The following is a 17735-nucleotide window of genomic DNA, read 5'->3' as shown; positions in this document are numbered from 1 at the left end:
TTCCGCTTTTATAAACGATCTTTACTTCTATAGTGCTCTAACTATACTTTGCTCATCAAAAAGATCCTTCAACAAGCTTAATACACATGCCTCTCTGTCGACTCGTCCCATAGCATAAGTAGATTCAAATGCAAAGATGCTGAGTTGTCCAAAGAACGGCCGGAGAACCTTGACTACCAACTCATCTTTTCTTTCGAGACTGACATCGTCGTTAATGCCTCCTGGTCCGAGTAGCGGCCTTCGAGACGAGCCCTGTACTACGGGATTTACCACTGAGGAGGAGTGGAATTTCGAAGCAGTCGCAGTGGCGCCAAGCTCGTCGGAAAGCTCGTCAACGAGAGCAACAGGCTGATAGGTTGACGGCCTGTATACGGCGTCGATAGTGTCAGTGATGAAAAGCCACTCATGGAGCTGGAAATCGTCTGGCGCAACGCAAATCAGAAGATCCAACAGTTTACAGGCTTGGAGGACAGAGGCGTTGGTGTAAGTGTCAGAAGCAGCACTATTATCGGCTGCAGCAACGGAAGAGATAGCTGCATGGATCTCAGCATTGACTACTGGCCATAGCATGCCCAGATGAATTGCACTGGTCCTGAGAGCAAGAGCACGGAACACCATGTAGATGTCTGCTCGAGTGGTTGATGATGGTGACGACGTTGAGGAGGCACCGAGAAGCTCAGCCAGCTTTCCAAATATGTCTGACAAATCCGAAACAAACGCATCTTCTGAGCCTGCGAGGATCAGAGTTGCAATTCTTCGAAGATTGAGTTGCGTCTTGCGATCAGCCTCGAGACGGGCTGACGTTGCACCAACACCAAACACAATACCAGCTGTCGAAGGAGCGTTGATGCGACTAACAATCTCTGACATCTTTTCTTTGTCGGTAAAAGTCCATTGCTTTAGCAGTGGCAGCCAATCGTCCTTCACCAGGTCCAAGTCCATTCCAAAGAACTTCACGTCATTGAAGGCGTCACCCACGTCCTTCTTCCAATTCTTTTGGTTATTTTGTACTCTCGACAACTCATGGAGAAGGCGCATGGTGTTTTCGGTGACTATTTCAGGAAACCCCTTGGCCCTGAGTGTTGGTCCGATGACATTGGCTGAAATAGTCGCCGAGGCTGAAAGCACTCTGTCGGGTTCGACGAGAATCTTTGCTAACTTGGGAACGATGCCGGCCAGAATAGAAACAACGTCATCTGGCCCGTCGCCATATCCATTGATAGTATTACCGGAATCGGATTTGGGGATGCCGCCGCTTGACATTGCTGGATCTGCAAATGCAATAGGCCTTGTAGTGAACAGAGCAGCAAGCAGACGGATGAAGGTGTCCTAGAGTGATGTCAGTAAATAGTTTGGCAAGCGGGCATCTAAGGCTTTGGCATACCCCTAGTTCCTTTCTCATTCTTCTTTGTTCCCCAAAGTTGGTATTGTCGACCTTCTCTCCTAGAAGAGCAGCGAATTCTAGAAGATTTGGCAATGTCTGTCGATGCGGGAATGGGTTTGTTAAAAGGTCCTTGAGAAAGGCCATGCAGTCCTGCCAGATCTCGTCCATAGCATCATCATCCAGTGTCTTTGTATACTCCACCAGAAACTTAACGAGGTCGGTATCTTGCAGAGAAATTGTCATCGTCGACTTTGATGTGGGATCGGCGTTGCCAGCGCTCGTACGTCGGTAGATGGCACCAAAGAGAGCCGGAACACAGTGTTTTGGTCGACATGCCTCTAATGCCGATAGCATATTGAAAACCTGGGTGGGTTCTCCTTCCTCGGTCGATTGTTTCCAACTAGCAATAACGGTCTCAAGACACTCAAGGCTCTCCGCAGCGAAAAGGTGTTCCAGAAGCCTTCTAGAGCGATTGCGCATGCGCAGAGATGTATAGTTGAACGACCCAAAGGAGCCCTGATCTTGTCTGCTTGAGTCATCACCTTGACCCCATGTCCAGATCTTGTAGCAAATGCGAACCGCGTCTTGGAAGGCCAGATGGACAGTCAGTCGATCGTTTGCTGTAGCACTGCGGGATTGAGTGTTGTCTGACTGCCAGACATTTGATACCATACTTCCAAAGAGTGATTGGGGCTGGTCCGGGCCCTTAACGACCTGTGTACGAGCCTCTTCATTTAGAAGTCGCTGATGCGCTCTTGCTAGCACTTGTTCAAGGCCATTGAGCAGAAAGATCAGTGTAGATTCGGGAGATTGTTCCTCGCCGCCGATGGAGAGAGAATTCGAGTAAAAGGTTCCCCTCAAATTAGCAAAGGTCATGTCGATTTCTTTGCAAAGTGTCTCCACAAGAGGAATAACTACCTGGAAGATGGAATCCGAGTACAATGGCAGGCACTCGGATACAAAAGCAACCCAGCTATCGAGGACTGGGCGGCTGCTGGGCGAGCTGAGGCCGTCTTGAAGGGATTGAAGAAGTTGAGGTGGCGGTGTCATGATTTGTCGGACCTCTGGTGCTGAAAGTGATGGGCGACTTCCTCGGGGATCAAGTGATGACATCCTTCGTTCAGATATGGGAGACGCAGGAGCTTCAATGGGAGCAATGTATCGAAGCTTTAGTGTATCATAAACTGCATCAAGTAAGAGGACCTGCACATATGCATCGGAGCCTTGAAGCGACTTCTCAAGTCGTTCGATAAGCACGTTCTCAAGATGTTGAGCTGATAGATGGGCAGCAAAGGGGCTATTGAGAAACTTGTGAAGGAGGCTAAGAGCGTATCGGTAGAGTTGGTTGACACGATCGTCAGACCCCTGTGTAGCTGTTTCGGTGGGATTTGTTGTTATGCATCGCATGCATGCGTTGACGAAGAACTCCTGCAATGTCATCTCATGCTCTTCGCCCCCAGCTAGTCTTGTGTTAGAATGTTGTTATATAGCTTACAAATGAGCGACTCACAGCTGATCTGTATGTGATGGCCATGAAATGAAACGTGCTTAGACACCAGCACAGTCCAAGAAATCTCCCCAGCACACGCCAGTATGTTTGACAGGGTTCGTAAGTAGTAAAGGGCAAGATCTAAATCTTCGCTCTCGGAGAACGATGTTGAGACTTGATCGTTCTTCACGTCATTCTGTGCCAGTGTCTGTAGAAATGGTATCTCAGACAGCTTAGAAACGAATATTAGAAACAGCCTGCGATAAGTTAGTCAAGAAGCATTCTCCGTAGGAAGCAAAATGTTTACCGATCAATGCCTAGCATAGTATTCAACCACGACTTCACCGTCATATAGAGTTGGGTCCGATCATCTTCTAGAGCATCAAGTATAAGGAATATCGGCTGCGTGAGCATGACTTCGTAATTGTCTGCTCCAGCAAGCCGAGGAAGGCTCTTAATATCATGGACCGGTGTTTTTGAACCTCTCCGTTCGGCGGGGGCGTTGTCTTGAAGGGTGTGTGACCACAATACACTCAAGGCACGACCCTTGTCTACAAGCTCGGCACCACGAAAGCGGGAGGTGTCTTGTGCAATGATAAGACTGGAAAGCGCCGCTTCGATATCGCGGTTGGATGTCGAGAGAGCTGATTGCAATTGCCATAAACCCCTGACTGATTCCACATGGTACTTTGGCTCAGATGCCGAAATATATGCCCAGGCATGTCGGACAAGAAGAGGTATCAGGCTGGAGAGTTGAGTTGTCTCGATCCGCTCAGCGTCATACAGCTGAGTTGATAGCTGTAAGATAGCTGAGAAAGAAGGGAACGCCATAATGTCCGGTTGCTCGAGAAGGCCATGCATAAGCTCTAGGAGTTGTTTTTCCTTGACTTGATATGTCTTTGGAGTCTTATATACTGCATGAACGAGGAGCCTGACGCAAGCATTGAGATCAGTCTCAGACGACCCTAGATCTTGGCAGACAAATTGAGCAGCCTTGTCCAGAATAGTCTGTCCTATTGTTGAAGCACTGAATGGCGGCGGAGATGCTTCAATATTACCCTGCTCATTGACATAAAAGTTCTGTGAATTTTTCAATATTTCACCATTAGAAGGTAGGGTCGAGCTGCTCTTCTCTTTCTTCAGATCTTCTGTGATATCAGGGAACACTCTTTCTGGTATAAGGTCTAAAAGCGAGAGAGCAACACTCTGGGCCTGGCTGGACAGAGAGAGCAGTTGCGAATCTGCGCTTCCGTGCGTCGATATACGCTCTTTGAAGTCTCCTAGCATAGCCAGAGCAGTCAAGCAGCACAGAGGAGCATGGATTGTGACCATTTCTTCCTCTCGAACGTTGAAATTTGCCAAGATGAAGCTCACTAGTGAAAGCTTGTCTTTCCGCTCGTGTGCGCTGAGGGATCCCGGGCCTAGAGCCTGTGCAAGAAGTCCGGCAATTTCACTATAGATGAGCCCACTCTCAATACCATCAAAGAAAGTACTGGCGCTTGGCAAGATTTCGTTAAACTCTGATTTGCTTGAGGCATGATCTTTGAAGTGCCGCACGCTTTCGATCATAGGAAGAAAGACTTCAGGTACAACTAGACCGCCAATCTCCCACCTATCCATCAACGAGAGACATATTCTATAAGGCTTGGCGCGTTCACTGGCAGCATTATGAGAGCTGCTCTTTATCATTTGTAGTATGGATTTTGTCAGAGGTCGTAGTCCAAAGTCCTCGAAATAATGAGTTCTCGAGGCTGCAAAGCTGTGTTGATCTGCAGGAGGGCTGCCTGGAGTCTCGCCACTGTGATCATGTTCAGTTATCGGTTCGGGCCCTAGCAGCCACGCCCATAGACGTCTGTTCAAGCTCATTTCACGCCGAGTGACTACACCAACAGCGGCTTTGAGAAGCAATTCAAGATCATCTGGTTTAACCCGCGATTGAATGACATGGGCGTTTAGGGGGAGATGAGAAACCAACAGGTCCAAGAAGCCACGCTGGATTAGTAACTGCTCATCTGAGAGACCACTTGCAAAACATCGCAGCAACAGCCCCGGCTCTGGGGACGTGACAACGGTGGCGAGTTTGCTTTGAATGTCCTCATTGGTGTTGCTTTGTGCTGTCTTGTCTTCAGGGGTAGCCTGTGGTCCCAAGGTTGGCAAGAATCGTATCAAATATGCAAGTGCACCAGAGCGACGGCTCTGACTGGTTATCGAGGCTAGGAAAAAGCATTGCCAGAAGAAAGTATCGCCCGAAGAATGTTGTTCAGTGATCTCTTCGCTGTATAGTGGCCTAATTGCATGCTTGAAGCTCTCGACTAAGCGTAACGTCCGTTCAAAGTCTTCGCTCGTCTCTTCTTCTAATCCAGGAAGTAGGGCAAGAATCATGGATTTCATTGCTGGGCGGAGTGATCGAGGGTCGATGCCGAGGAAGTGCCGTTCGAGGAGGTCGAGATAAGGCGCTCGTACAGACAACGAAGCAAAGGAGAGGACTGTGGCCAGCCCTGGCAAGTACAGCGGAAGATCTCTTGACAGGCCATCTTTCCCAATGACTGAGAATACCAGATTATACAACTCCAGAGCTTTTTGATGCACACCGGATGGCAAAGAGGGGTTAAGACATTGAGAAAGTCGTTTCGCGACAGTCGCCTTGGATGGAATCGCATTGACAGATTTTGGCCGAGCTTGTAAAGCCTTGAATCGGTTAGTTGGCAGCTATGGAGCCAGGAGAGTTCGGGTAACATACTTTCAAAAGCTTGTTTAGAAACGATATGTAGTCGGCCCATTCTTCTAGAGCAGTTTCAAATAATACAAGTGCTCTGTCAACTCCGTGGGCATATTTGCGATACGATTTATCCTTGATAGCATAATCCTCTGTATTCCAAGTTAGAAATTGGAACAATAGCCACAAAAACAGAAGCGCATACATACCTTCACCGAGCTGGTTCCTCCATTGCCGTGGAATGGGAGAGTCTCGACCTGAGCTCTCTGGAGACACTGAGCGACGACCGGATCCGGGCTCAAGAGCCATGGCTACTGATTATTACGGTTGACGACGAAACGAAGGACATCAGGTTACTTTCAGTAACACGACAACGCCAAAAGGCATCGCTGGTGAGCAAGGACCGTGATAGTGCTTCTGGCAGCTCAAGTACGAATAGTTGCAATCACAGGCAAGCACATTGATGTAATGGAAGGCTACGTGGAGCATACATGTAGCTTCGAGCTGCACCCACTGAAACACCCTGAAGAACAGCGGAGCTGTATATTGTTTCAAGAATTTGATTGGCTTAAGCTTCCAAGCCTTGAACCCCCTAGCGCGAGGCTGCCACCGCCCCTCCAGCGCGTCATTCCTTGGGTCATGGACCTCCTCTTTCCTCTTGAGTATCATCACTTCTCGATAAACTCTAACTTCAACCAAGATGGTATAATGGCCTCGACCAATGCCTACGGAAGATTTCCAGGTCGTGCGATTCTGGGTGCAGAAAATCTTTCGAGTCTTGTCTCTATGACCGGCTGATTTTCCAAGAAATGCGAGAAGCGAGCTACGCGCAATCATGGACTCTGACAGTATAAACCCGAAGCCTATCTCCCCCGTGGACGAAGATTATCGACCTCCTCTACCACCTCGACCATCTACGAATGCTACTGATCCAGGATCTTTACAAGGCCAGGCGACGACAGCAATAACTCCTGTTGAAATACAAACATTGTCCTTTCCCGATGGATCACGAGGGACATTTTCGACTCCCGGCCCCGACTCTATCCCGAGCCCCGCTGAGAGTGGTGGTGCTTCTCCCAATCGACATGATAGCAGTACTAGCGCCGAGGTGGACGAAACAGCCAGCCTTATGAGTTTTGCACCAACGATGCGACCTGCTGGAGATATTGCAAGTTTGCTTGCTGGCGAGTTGCATAAGAAAAGCCCTGCTTGGAAGATGCTGCGCACCCAGTCGGCATCAGTCCTTCCCTTCGAGAAAGGCAGAATAGGCGCAGACGACCGGTTTGTTGAATTTCATCGCGAATTTGACCCTCTCCCAGAGGAATACGACGAAGATGCCGAGGAAGACGTTTTGCGCCTCTGGAAGTCAAAGCTAAAACACTACTTAATCCTATCATCGGCCGGAAAGCCCATCTGGAGCCGATATGGAGATCTGAGTCTTATCAACTCCTCCATGGGCGTTGTCCAAACCATCATATCATTCTATGAAGGCGCTAAAAACCCTCTCCAAGGCTTTTCTGCGGGAGACACCCGCTTTGTTATCTTAACTAAAGGCCCGCTCTACTTTGTTGCGATCAGCAAGCTGGGTGAAAGCGATTCGCAGATACAAGCACAGCTGGATGCGCTATATATGCAAATACTGTCAACGTTGACGCTGCCCAGACTAACTCACATATTTGCCAACAGGCCCTCGACAGATTTGAGGAAACCCCTTGAAGGAACCGAGGGTCTGCTATCATCCCTGGCCGACACGTTTACAAAAGGCTCATCTTCGGCGCTGCTTGGTTCCCTGGAGTGTCTTCGACTTCGAAAGTCCCAACGACATGCTATAAATAACACTTTCCTAAAATTACGAGCTGAAAAGTTGTTATACGGTCTCATTGTGGCTGGGGGGAAGCTTGTCAGCGTCATTCGGCCTCGTCGTCATTCACTTCACCCCAGCGATCTGCAACTCATTTTCAACATGCTCTTCGAAAGTGACGGCATCAAAGGGGGTGGCGGCGAGAACTGGATTCCTATTTGTCTTCCCGCTTTCAACAACAAAGGTTATCTCTACATGTACGTCAGTTTCTTCGACGGTACTTCTGGTGAGCAAGCCAGCTCTCCTGCTGCAGCTCAGGGACGCTCGTCGGACGAGGAAATCGCGATGATTCTCGTAAGCCCTGATCGTGAGAGCTTCTTCGAGCTAAAGCAAATGCGCGACAACGTTGCTCAGCAGCTTGCTAAGAACGGAACACTGGCTATCATTCAGAACGCCACTCGCGCCGGCCGGCCCAAGATTCATGAGATTGCCCCTGGCAGCCAGGTTAGCCATTTCCTTTACAAATCTCGGGCCAACGTGCAGTTCTGTATGGCATCATTGGAACCACACTTCACCGGCCTTGTTTCCCGCAGGAGATTAATGACGACCTACCATGAGCTACATGCATCAATCCACGCCAAACACTCGCATCTTAAGGTTTTGCATGCAGTTGGGGATGATGCGACTTCGCTAGCATGGACTACGCCTGTTTTCGAGTTTTATTGTGTAGCAGGTCCCAACGTGTCAAGAGCAACCATAACACAGGGAGCAAACAAGATCATTCAGTGGGCAAAGAGGGAAGAAGAACGCCTTTTTATTATTGGAGGCGGTGTGTTCTGAGGATATACCTCCTATCGAGGTCTGGATTCCTCTTCAATCCTAAAATACAATCCCCACCTGGCCTTGCCATCGATCATATCATGGAGCCAAACAGAAACAAAGTGCCTCCTAACGCCGACATTATTCGTTACTAGCGAAATCCCACGTTATTAACAATTAAGATTGGGGACCTGGTGTTTAGATCCACCCATCACTTCGATTCTGCCTTTGAGCTGGTCATTCCCGTGACAGTAACAACAGCTCGAGTGTAATCGTTGGCTGCTTGAGAACCATCAGGCTCTGATGGGGTAATGTTTTCTGATGAAGGCGACATCATATCGCTGGTTGGACTTTGTGCCGAATGGCTGTCGAAGTAGTCAAACTTGGAGTCGGAGCGAGTTCGGACAGCGCCCCACGACTTCTTGGCCCATTCCAGAATACGATCATTGACCTTTGAACGACGCTTGGTCTCTGATTCCCAAGATGCATTCCGGAGATATTGGGGTGGGGTTTCGTCGTATCCGAAACTGTTGCGACTGTTGGTACCAATTGAGGGATAACTCATGGTATCAGTTGCAAGGGTTGTTCTCGAAGCATTCATAATATCCACTGAGAATGGTGCGTCGAAGTCTTCACGAAATCGGGGACTGCGTATTGGTGGGGTTTGGAGAGAAGACTGAGGTCGTTGAAAGTCACTTTGCTCCCGGTCTGGGAGCGGGAGTGTGAGGGCGGGTCTTCGGTCTGCCATTTGGGGCATGGCAAGCTGGTTTCAGCTCTGAGAATGTCGTTGATTTCGAGTCAAAAATGTTGATCGAGTTTGAGACACGGTTCATACCAGTATGATCGAAAGTCTAAAGATGAGACCAAAGATGTGAACTATCCAAGCAGAAAGCCAATCGAAGCTACCTGTTTACTGTTGATAGTTTGTTGACTTTTTACTTTCTGGAGTCAGGCGAGAGGGTAAGGGTTCCCTTTTGTTCAAATCCAGAGACCCGTTGACCATGTGCTTCCAAGCCTAGTTCAAGGTTGAACAAGAGATGGCGCTGCAAGTGTGCGATATAGACCCCTGACTAGACTTGGACAAGCAATCGTGGGACCTACACAAGTGGGCTGCACGGACTGCGGGGGTAGTACGGTGGCCAGTTGGGAGCCAGACATTGCCAGGATTTGCAGGCCAGACTCATCCACAGAAGGGAAAATCTCGAAGGGTGGCCCAGGGTACGCCACATCTGGGCATCGAGTTGACGCTTTTGGTGGGAAACACTTCGAGAAGTGCCACCGGCCCCATGTTGTGCTAATTTAACCCTGTTGCCGAGTCAGATGTATTGGCTTAGACTCTATGCGGCAGCCCGTTTTCGGTACGGGGTTCCGGTCCCGTCCTCAGCAGTTTCCGGTCAAGGGCCCTTGCCAAGGGGATGGACAAAGCACTTGGGGTTCTGGATGTCCGATGCGTAGTGCAATAATGAGTCACGCTACACAACCACAACGATTTGTTTACAAGGGCAACGGCATGAAATGAAGCCTGGACCTTGCTCATGTCACAAGGTCAGTCACGGAGATGACTCGGAAGAGCGTAATTGACCTATCTCGCGTTTATGCTTTAATTTATGGTTTAATCTCCAAGGTCAAAACATGCATGACATTTATAGAAACTTGCAGCACATCTTCCATCACAGTACAGAGTGCAGAACTCGCAATACACAGGAACCCTTATCGGCGGTGAAAAGAACGGAATGTATTAGCTTATCGCACAGACACAGTGAAGTGGCAACCGGCTTTATTCACAACAAGGAAACTAACTACTAATGCACAAGGAAGACGCACCGATTCGTGTCAATGTATGTGGTGGCATGAATCTTAACGCCCAATGATACTATTTACGAAGGAATGTGACGCCACTCACGTCGATTAGTGCTCGTCAATGGTTTGCATGTTCTTAATTTATACCCAGCCAAAAGTTTATGTCGGCCATTCCAATCAATGTGCAGCTGGTATCTTGTGCTTCGCTTCGCACTGCACGAATTATGGCCAGCCTCGAATTCCCATTGATCTACATGAGTGGTAAGAAACTTGTCGATCCTTACGCCGTCAAGAAATTCGGTCCCTCGGTAAGGTGAGTCCTTATCTCGTTCAAAAGAATTGATGATGACTTCGTCCGAGACTAAAGTAAGTACCTATCATCCGGTGCGAGATGATGTTCCTTCCAAACAGATTAACATCCGGTAGGTGTCAATTAACCAAGATGAACGCGATATTCCTTCAACGTTAGGCAGTAGACCGAGCAAGGGTTTTGCAAAAAGACATTAGATCCGTGTCTAAGACACGGAAGACTAAAAAGCAAATCTAACTCAACGTTCGGTAAACTACCTAGGTATTTAATAAGGCAGCTGGGTTATTTTTAGTAGTTTTAAAGTGGTTGCCAGCAGTATTTGCTCAGTTCACATAGAAAGACTGAGCGTCGGCCTTGGCAATTGACGTCCTTCCTCAAAAGTAACTGAATCACATACGGCAGCAAGTGATGCGATCAAGGCAAGAGCAATTCACAAACACCAAACAGGAAGGCTTTCCAAGTTAAAAATGACACCCAAGGAAAGACCGAGTACCTCCTCTTGCCGCGAATGTTTTATGCTTTCCTTTCCTGTTTGACAAGATGATCTCAGCTATGGTTCCTTGTCCACCAACACATTCTGTTGAGGATGCTTCAACATCAGCTTGTGTCTTCTATCATTTCGGGTCATAGTAGCCCACACCAGCTTTCTTGGTCTTCTTGATCCCTCGATCCAATCCAAATATTCATTGTGCTATCTTATCATTCCCATCTCCAGTATCCATCAAGTTGTTAATCAGTGGTTATGGCTCTAAACAGCCCCAGGCACAGATCAGTTAGCCAATCTTCGCTTCAGAGCACCTATGGCACTCATGAAAGCACTTCCAACCCTCCAAGGCAACGATCTCCATCTCAGCCACGGTTGCCCTTCCAGAGCTTGAATGAGACTTCTGTCCTTCTCCGCCCTCCTGGGCCCCTCGAGAGTATGCTCAAAACGACTACAGAGACGGGCGACCTGGGTATTTATTCTATCAATCTGCCATCTTTAGGTACACGCCATCACCTCCCTCGCTCAAGAGCTAGCCACAGGGACAAGAAACGACAATCTCAGTCTCGACATGATGGCTCCAAATACGGTGCAACAAGAGACGACCGTAAACTGCTACCCTCATATCGAGACCCTACTTCCGAGATTCTTTCACTATACGGCGGTTCTCAGACCCCCTATTCCAGGTCTTACTCCCCAGCTTCGGAAGATCAGCGTTCGCATTCCTTGACAACTTGTAGTTCAAGGCGAGTGCCTTCTTACAAATCCTCAGGGACCTTCAGCAGTCAGCAAAGCAATAGTGGACTTCAACGTCCTCGCTCACCATTTCCATACCCAGCGCGTCTGAAGCGGCCTGGGGTCCGGCCTTCTTCGCCAGCAGTGACAGATAACGGCCTCGTTGATTACAGAAGAATGGTTGAGATTGACAGGTCCGCACACGTCAGTATCTTGGATCCTCTCTCTCTATCTCTTGTTGAAGTCTGACCTCGCTTCTACAGCGCACGACTTCTGGTTCCTACATGACGAGAGGCCGCCGCAGGTATCGCCAATACCCCCCTTTGTCTTTGAGACCAGAGTATAGTCGCTCAGCATCTTCGCTGCCTATGCGCACATCGTCAGCACCTTATTACAGATCAGGAGTAGACTCCTCGGGGGCACTGGGCGACATGATACAGCTATACCCCGAATCTCCCTATCGCCAGTTTGTTGCTGAGGACCAGAGTATTCGCTCGGCTAGCTTGACTTCTATAGTAGAAATGTATCGGGGGAAATCATCAGATGGCTCTGTGCAACCTACCCGGTCTCCCTGTTCAGTTTACTACGACTACACCGAAGACTGCGAAGAGACCTTCTCGGACCATCTGCTAAATGGATCACCAGTTTGTTCTCCTGGTGAAGACTTGAAGCACATGTCAAAAGAAAATGCCATACAGGATGCAAGCATAGAAATCGACACTGAAGACAAAGGTACAGTGAACTATCAACGACTGTATGATACTGACTGATGTGCAGACGAATATGATGCAACATTTCCTTGGCGTAAAAGCAATGAGATTAAACCAGCTCTGTCGGTATCCAGTGTTCACCGGCGACTCATCGGTGAACTCAATGGTGGCACGAATGATCAGCATATCTCAATACCATCGAAAAGAAGGTATCCATCGACGCCGCCGGTCCAACCACAGCCAGCAATAAATCAACTGGAGCCCAAGTACTTCTAGCAAAAGCAGACAGGTTCTCGTGATATTATGTTTCCAGGCCATTGTGACTCCCACGATAATTCGAAGATATCGCGCGAGCCTGCGTTGCGTGGCACGGGTACAAACCCTCGAGGGGACCCGGTCAAGGAACACAATTTTGCAACTTCAACTCTAGCGAAACGTGTATCAGCTGTTCAATCTAGTGACTCGAGTGACTCGGACTGGGTATGGGACAAACCAGAGGATACCACAGTCGTCGAAGACAGCCAAGTTGTTCAGAGTGTCAGTCGTGTTCCCTCCAAAGCGACGGCTCCATGCTTCGAGGAACGGCGGCCACAGATGAAAGAAAATTATACGGCTAAAAAGCTACCATCTCACTCAGAACAGCATCATCTCAATGCTAGCATAAATATTGGAGACCAAGATCACGCAAGCAAACAAGTCACAACCGAACAGGATGTGCAGGAATCGAAGATCCATGCAAAGATTCTGTCGCCCAGCCCGATCTCACCTGCACATCAGCTGAGACTATCGAACAGCATACCCCAACTAATGAAGGCCTTGCCACCATTGCCCCATGAGACGCAATCTAGCATCCAAAATTCTTGTGCGGCCTCATCTGAGGATACCCGAGCTCACACAAATATCGACGGCAGCCTTGTCGATACCTCTGTTGTGGTTCGATCAGGAAACGGTACCGACGAGCCATCCTTAGAGCCTGTGTTCAGTAGTAATGACTTGAGAACCCCGTCCCATCAGCGGATACAGAGTCAACCTCATATGAGTCAATCACGGTTCAAAGTTCGCGTGAAGTCGTCTCAGTCAAGTGGGCTTCACAGCAAATGGATTGCCGACTCTCCCAAAGTTACGGGAAGAAGCTCCAGCAGTCCTGTCAAGCCCAGACTTAGGCTCAAGGTATCTCGCAACCGCGTGAGCAGTAAATTGATGGACCTCGATGATATTCACATACGAAATGAGGGTATTCGACAATGCAAGTCACTCCTGGAATTGGGAGATGCTCCTCAGGGAGAGGCCTCGTCAGACAGGTCCAGCTTTGAAGAACCACTTGAGGAACAGTTGGCTCAGCTTAATTCCGGCAAACGACTTTCGAACATTGACGAGGGTACCGCGCGAGTATATTCACCACAAATATCTGACCAATTCGACATTTCCTATCCGTCCCCGACAAAAGGAATAGTGATGGCTGAGTTGGTGCCTCGATCAAATCTCGAGGGTAGCCCAGATTCATTCGACCGCCAGCAACAGGACTTCGTCAGTAGATCCACTCCGAGACCCCTGGGGTACAAGACGTCTGGCCCTCAACCAAATGGAGTGATGGGGATAAAAGGTAGGGAATTGATGGCTACGTCCAATATTCATGAAATTGATCCAGCAACGTTGGGTTGCGACATTATTTCTGATAGTTCGGACGAATCTACCTTGGCTCCTAGCCAGATCACTGTGCTGTTGGCGCAACGACTAAAAAACAAGACGCTGCGAGTGAAACGCTGGGTGTTGGAACTGAAGCGGACAGTACAAAAGTTGGTGAGGAGAACATCGAATCGACGGCAATAGTCGAGGGATGGAATATAGCATGGTGGTGATACTAGTCGTACAGGGATGGATGAGGCTTCTCAATGCAAACAGTGGATGGTAAAAGCACAACTTCATGGGCTGGTGGGGGACCACAAGGTACGGCCATAGCTTGGCATCCACTGCAATGGAGTTGCACTTTCTGTTGGTTAGCTTTGAACATGACTGGTGCTACGAGTGAGATGTCGACGACATAATATAGAATAAATTCAAGTATTTTTGTATTATTTATGTTGTCTATGTGCTATGGGTATCAAGTAGATTACCGTGGCGAGCGCTTGTGAGTCGTAAACATCGTTATTGCTTGGTAGAATCACTCATGTCGAGCCAAGCCTGGCAACGGTCCTTCTGGCCCTGGTCAACACTCTCCATGGTGTTGTTGTTCAATTCGAACACCAGGCGGCGTTGATCGTCTCCCCAGTTCTCCCACTTAGGGGTTCCTTCGTATCGATCCTTGTTGGGGTCGAGGTTATGGACAAAGCTAATCCAGTAACTCTGCACGACAGGTATCATGGGCGCGTTGTAAGTGCGATAGCTGGGTCCAGCCTTGGCAGCAGTGTAGTCGGGGCCAAAGACTGCGGGTGCGTTTGCAACGTGAGGGACACCAAGGCCATCCTCAATGAATTCCGTGATCTGGACGTTATAGCGATAAGACCAGAGAGTCTCGGGGTCGGCGTGTTCAACGTAGGCGTCAAGCATGTTATTGGTAGGGCAGACAAAGGTGACCTCAGCATATGCGCGGGAGGCTGAGGGGAACCAGATGTCGTGCTTTGGGAGTGCGGGTTCCTTGGGGTAAAGTTCCAAGATGGTTTCAGTGTTTTCAGTTGTGAGATAGGGGTATTCGTTTTGCATGTATCGGATGAATTGGGCTGAGCTGCCTGCGTTGACGGCATAGTTGGAGCCCTCTGGATATTGAGTCAGTATTTTTTAATGGAGAAAAGGGGTCAAGTCTTGAAAACTTACCGTTGGTACAAGAGCCAGTTAGCAGTGGCACCTTGGCAAAGTTACCCTTTTTGTAGAGATCGGAGGGGAAATCTGGGAACATGTCGCCATCGGTAGTGGGAGCCCAGTAGAAGTAGGAGCGGTAGTCTCGTCCGTCGAAAGGAGCCTTTATGTTTTGAGCTTGTAGAGCTGACGAATCCATCCCCCGGAGGCACGCCAACGTGTCGTCATCTTCAGAGCAGTCTGTTGCGTTGACGACTCGGTCAAATTGGTACTGAATATCTTCGGGTTCTGGTAGACCAGGCATAAAGACCGATTCGGCAATGGCACCCGCGAAGAGACCCTCGTCTTTACCACCGTAGGCGGCGAGTTGAAGAGCCACTGATCCAGCTCCAGCGGATTGACCGTGAAGGATGACACGCTCAGAGTCACCACCGAATTCTTTAATGTGCTCCTGAACCCATTTTAGAAGAAACCTTTGGTCCAGCAGACCAGCGTTCAGGTCGCCATCCTCCTTGATCTCCTTGCCAGCCAAAAAGCCGAACAGGCCAACGCGGTAGTTGAAGTTGACATAGATTATGCTGTTGTTTGAAGCAGTGACGAGTCCGGAACCGTTGATATAGGGAGATGCATTCCTGATGTAACCGCCGGATTGGAAAAAGACCATGACGGGGAGTTTCAAGTCCGAGGTTGCATTTGCTGGGGCCCAGACGTTGACGAAGAGACAGTCTTCGTCGATTGTTGAACCAAGACGGTCATTGACTCCTGGGCAGAAAGGGGCGTACTAGAGAGATGTAAGTAGGTCGTTTATATACGAAGTGCGAGGGCGTATACCTTTTGAGCTTTCAAGACTTCGGTTGTAGAGTCTGGCGCGACAGGTGCTTTCCAGCGCATGTCACCAGAAGTGGATTTGGCATAGCGTATGCCTAGATACTCGTAGATATCGCTGGAGAGGACGTTGCCCTCATATTGAGAGTAACCCAAGTCAACAAAGGGACCTTCTTTCTTTTTCGTGCTTTCATCGGAGCTCTCTCCCTTGCTATTACCATTATCATTGCCCTTGTCATTGTTATTATCGTTGTCATCATCATTATTATTATCATCACTATCATTCGAGTTTTTGTCTGGAACATTGCTGGGTTGTGGAGGATCGGCGTTACTTTTGGCAGCACTATCATTAACGACGCTGTGCTCCTTTGAGAAAACACACTTTAGTCGCGTTGCAGATAAAAGACTCGACCAAGAATAATAGGCAGGTGCATGTCATTACTTGAGATACAAAGTAAAAAGGAGCTCACCTTTTTCTTAAGTCCGTAGTACAGTCCCAACGCTAAACTCAACACCAAGACAACAAGAACCACGATCCCACCGATTATGAACCATTTTTTTCGACTGGGCTTTTTCGTAGGTGCTATCGTTTCGTTGGGAATATGAGCAGAGTCTTCTTCAGAGATTGGATCCTGTCGTTTTGGAGCGGCCGCCATTATATCTCTGAATGGCGAGTTTCTCGAGAGACGGAGGAACGTCTCGAAGAGTGAGATATATACGTATATGAATGTTCACGGAGTCGTCAACGGGTGGTTAAACGCTGGCCGTATCAGGTTAATAAAATGATGGGGTAGCCAAGAATACAAAACTCTTGAGCATTGAAGGAGCGGAACCCGAACAAAGAAAAACAGAGCAGGGGATCGGTGGGTTTAATAGCTGGAAGCTGACAATACTTAATGGATCGCGAATACCCATATTTACATGTACGAAGCAATGCAGCAGAGATACCAAGACTTTCTGCCCTGGCTATCGTCTCATGCCTTGTTGGTCGTAGTCTAAGAGAACCGACTGTTAGTTCTGACATAAAAATACCCTTGTTTATATTTATTTATTCCCCTCGTCTAAACGGATTCGGTCTTTGGCTTTCAAGAATCCTAGTCGGCCGCCACACCCGTGCATGAAGAGCTACAGGGACCATTTATCTACAAGGGGGTTTGTGGGCGGTTATGGCGAGCTGATAAGTAGAGTGGTAGCTGCAGCCAACTGGTGACTGGTCCAGGGCCAGACTGTGTCTTTTGTTGTGAGACTTTACTGGTTAGTCCAAAGTCACGTTGGTCACATCAGACAATGAGAATTGTGTTAGTACCTGGGTTAGTAGTGATGAGTTGCGATGATATAAAGACTCAAGTAGAGGCTGAATTAGCGTTTGTAACGGTAAATGCTCAGGCGTTCGGGTAACCGTTAGCGATGCAGCCACTGAGCCATAGCCCGCAGGTACAGGGGCGATGAGCAGCACCACGAACATCATTGGACACGATTTAACGCTACTGTAGGAACCCACAACCTCGAGTCAAAAAGACGGGCTGGACTCTTTCAGTCAATAACAAGGATTCATTCTCAAGTCATGCGAAAAGAGAGATGGAGTCGCAGTCACCGGGCCATGTTGCAGATTGCGGCGTAGGGCAGAATGCTACCTTCTTGGCATCGGTCCTAGTCTATTGAAGATGGTCTTATTATTGTGCAGTTGTAATCTAGATAACTCTTCGGCCATTTCCTAAAACAAGAACTCACCCTGGAGGAATGATGTTGTTGCAATAGGCACTCTGTCTGACTCCTGTAGCATTTAACATGATAGGGAACTGACTAGTAGCAAAGACACAAAGAATCACCTCTTTTAAAACACATTTTAACCCACATTGTTAACCCCCA

General features: G+C 48.5%; 5 protein-coding genes across 5 annotated transcripts, besides 1 other annotated feature; 2 read left to right on the top strand and 3 right to left on the bottom strand.

Moving 5' to 3' along the window:
* Window positions 1-27: 27 nt before the first annotated feature.
* Window positions 28-5898, bottom strand: FPSE_02698 (uncharacterized protein; the record flags this gene model as incomplete). Its single annotated transcript, XM_009255817.1, has 6 exons — window positions 28-1329; window positions 1385-2844; window positions 2895-3130; window positions 3181-5561; window positions 5614-5741; window positions 5799-5898. The coding sequence occupies 6 exons, from the start codon at window positions 5896-5898 to the stop codon at window positions 28-30; spliced, it is 5607 nt and encodes a 1868-aa protein (XP_009254092.1).
* A 526-nt stretch (window positions 5899-6424) lies between these two features.
* FPSE_02699 (uncharacterized protein) lies at window positions 6425-8230 on the top strand (the record flags this gene model as incomplete). The annotated part of the gene is made up of 1 exon (XM_009255818.1): window positions 6425-8230. The coding sequence occupies one exon, from the start codon at window positions 6425-6427 to the stop codon at window positions 8228-8230; it is 1806 nt and encodes a 601-aa protein (XP_009254093.1).
* A 190-nt stretch (window positions 8231-8420) lies between these two features.
* Window positions 8421-8966, bottom strand: FPSE_02700 (uncharacterized protein; the record flags this gene model as incomplete). The annotated part of the gene is made up of 1 exon (XM_009255819.1): window positions 8421-8966. The coding sequence occupies one exon, from the start codon at window positions 8964-8966 to the stop codon at window positions 8421-8423; it is 546 nt and encodes a 181-aa protein (XP_009254094.1).
* Window positions 8967-9724: 758 nt separating this feature from the next.
* On the top strand, window positions 9725-14078 carry FPSE_02701 (uncharacterized protein; the record flags this gene model as incomplete). The annotated part of the gene is made up of 7 exons (XM_009255820.1): window positions 9725-9754; window positions 9859-9944; window positions 10024-10047; window positions 10161-10322; window positions 11082-11742; window positions 11979-12270; window positions 12562-14078. 7 exons carry the CDS (start codon window positions 9725-9727, stop codon window positions 14076-14078), a joined length of 2772 nt encoding a protein of 923 aa, XP_009254095.1.
* Window positions 14079-14393: 315 nt separating this feature from the next.
* Window positions 14394-16522, bottom strand: FPSE_02702 (uncharacterized protein; the record flags this gene model as incomplete). Its single annotated transcript, XM_009255821.1, has 4 exons — window positions 14394-15001; window positions 15060-15822; window positions 15873-16232; window positions 16337-16522. 4 exons carry the CDS (start codon window positions 16520-16522, stop codon window positions 14394-14396), a joined length of 1917 nt encoding a protein of 638 aa, XP_009254096.1.
* Window positions 16080-16150: a microsatellite.
* Window positions 16523-17735: the final 1213 nt, after the last annotated feature.

Source organism: Fusarium pseudograminearum, chromosome 4 (genome assembly GCF_000303195.2).
Source record: "Fusarium pseudograminearum CS3096 chromosome 4, whole genome shotgun sequence".
Lineage (NCBI taxonomy): Eukaryota > Fungi > Ascomycota > Sordariomycetes > Hypocreales > Nectriaceae > Fusarium > Fusarium pseudograminearum.
Note: the sequence above shows the minus strand (reverse complement) of the source record. Positions and strands in the feature narration are given on the sequence as shown.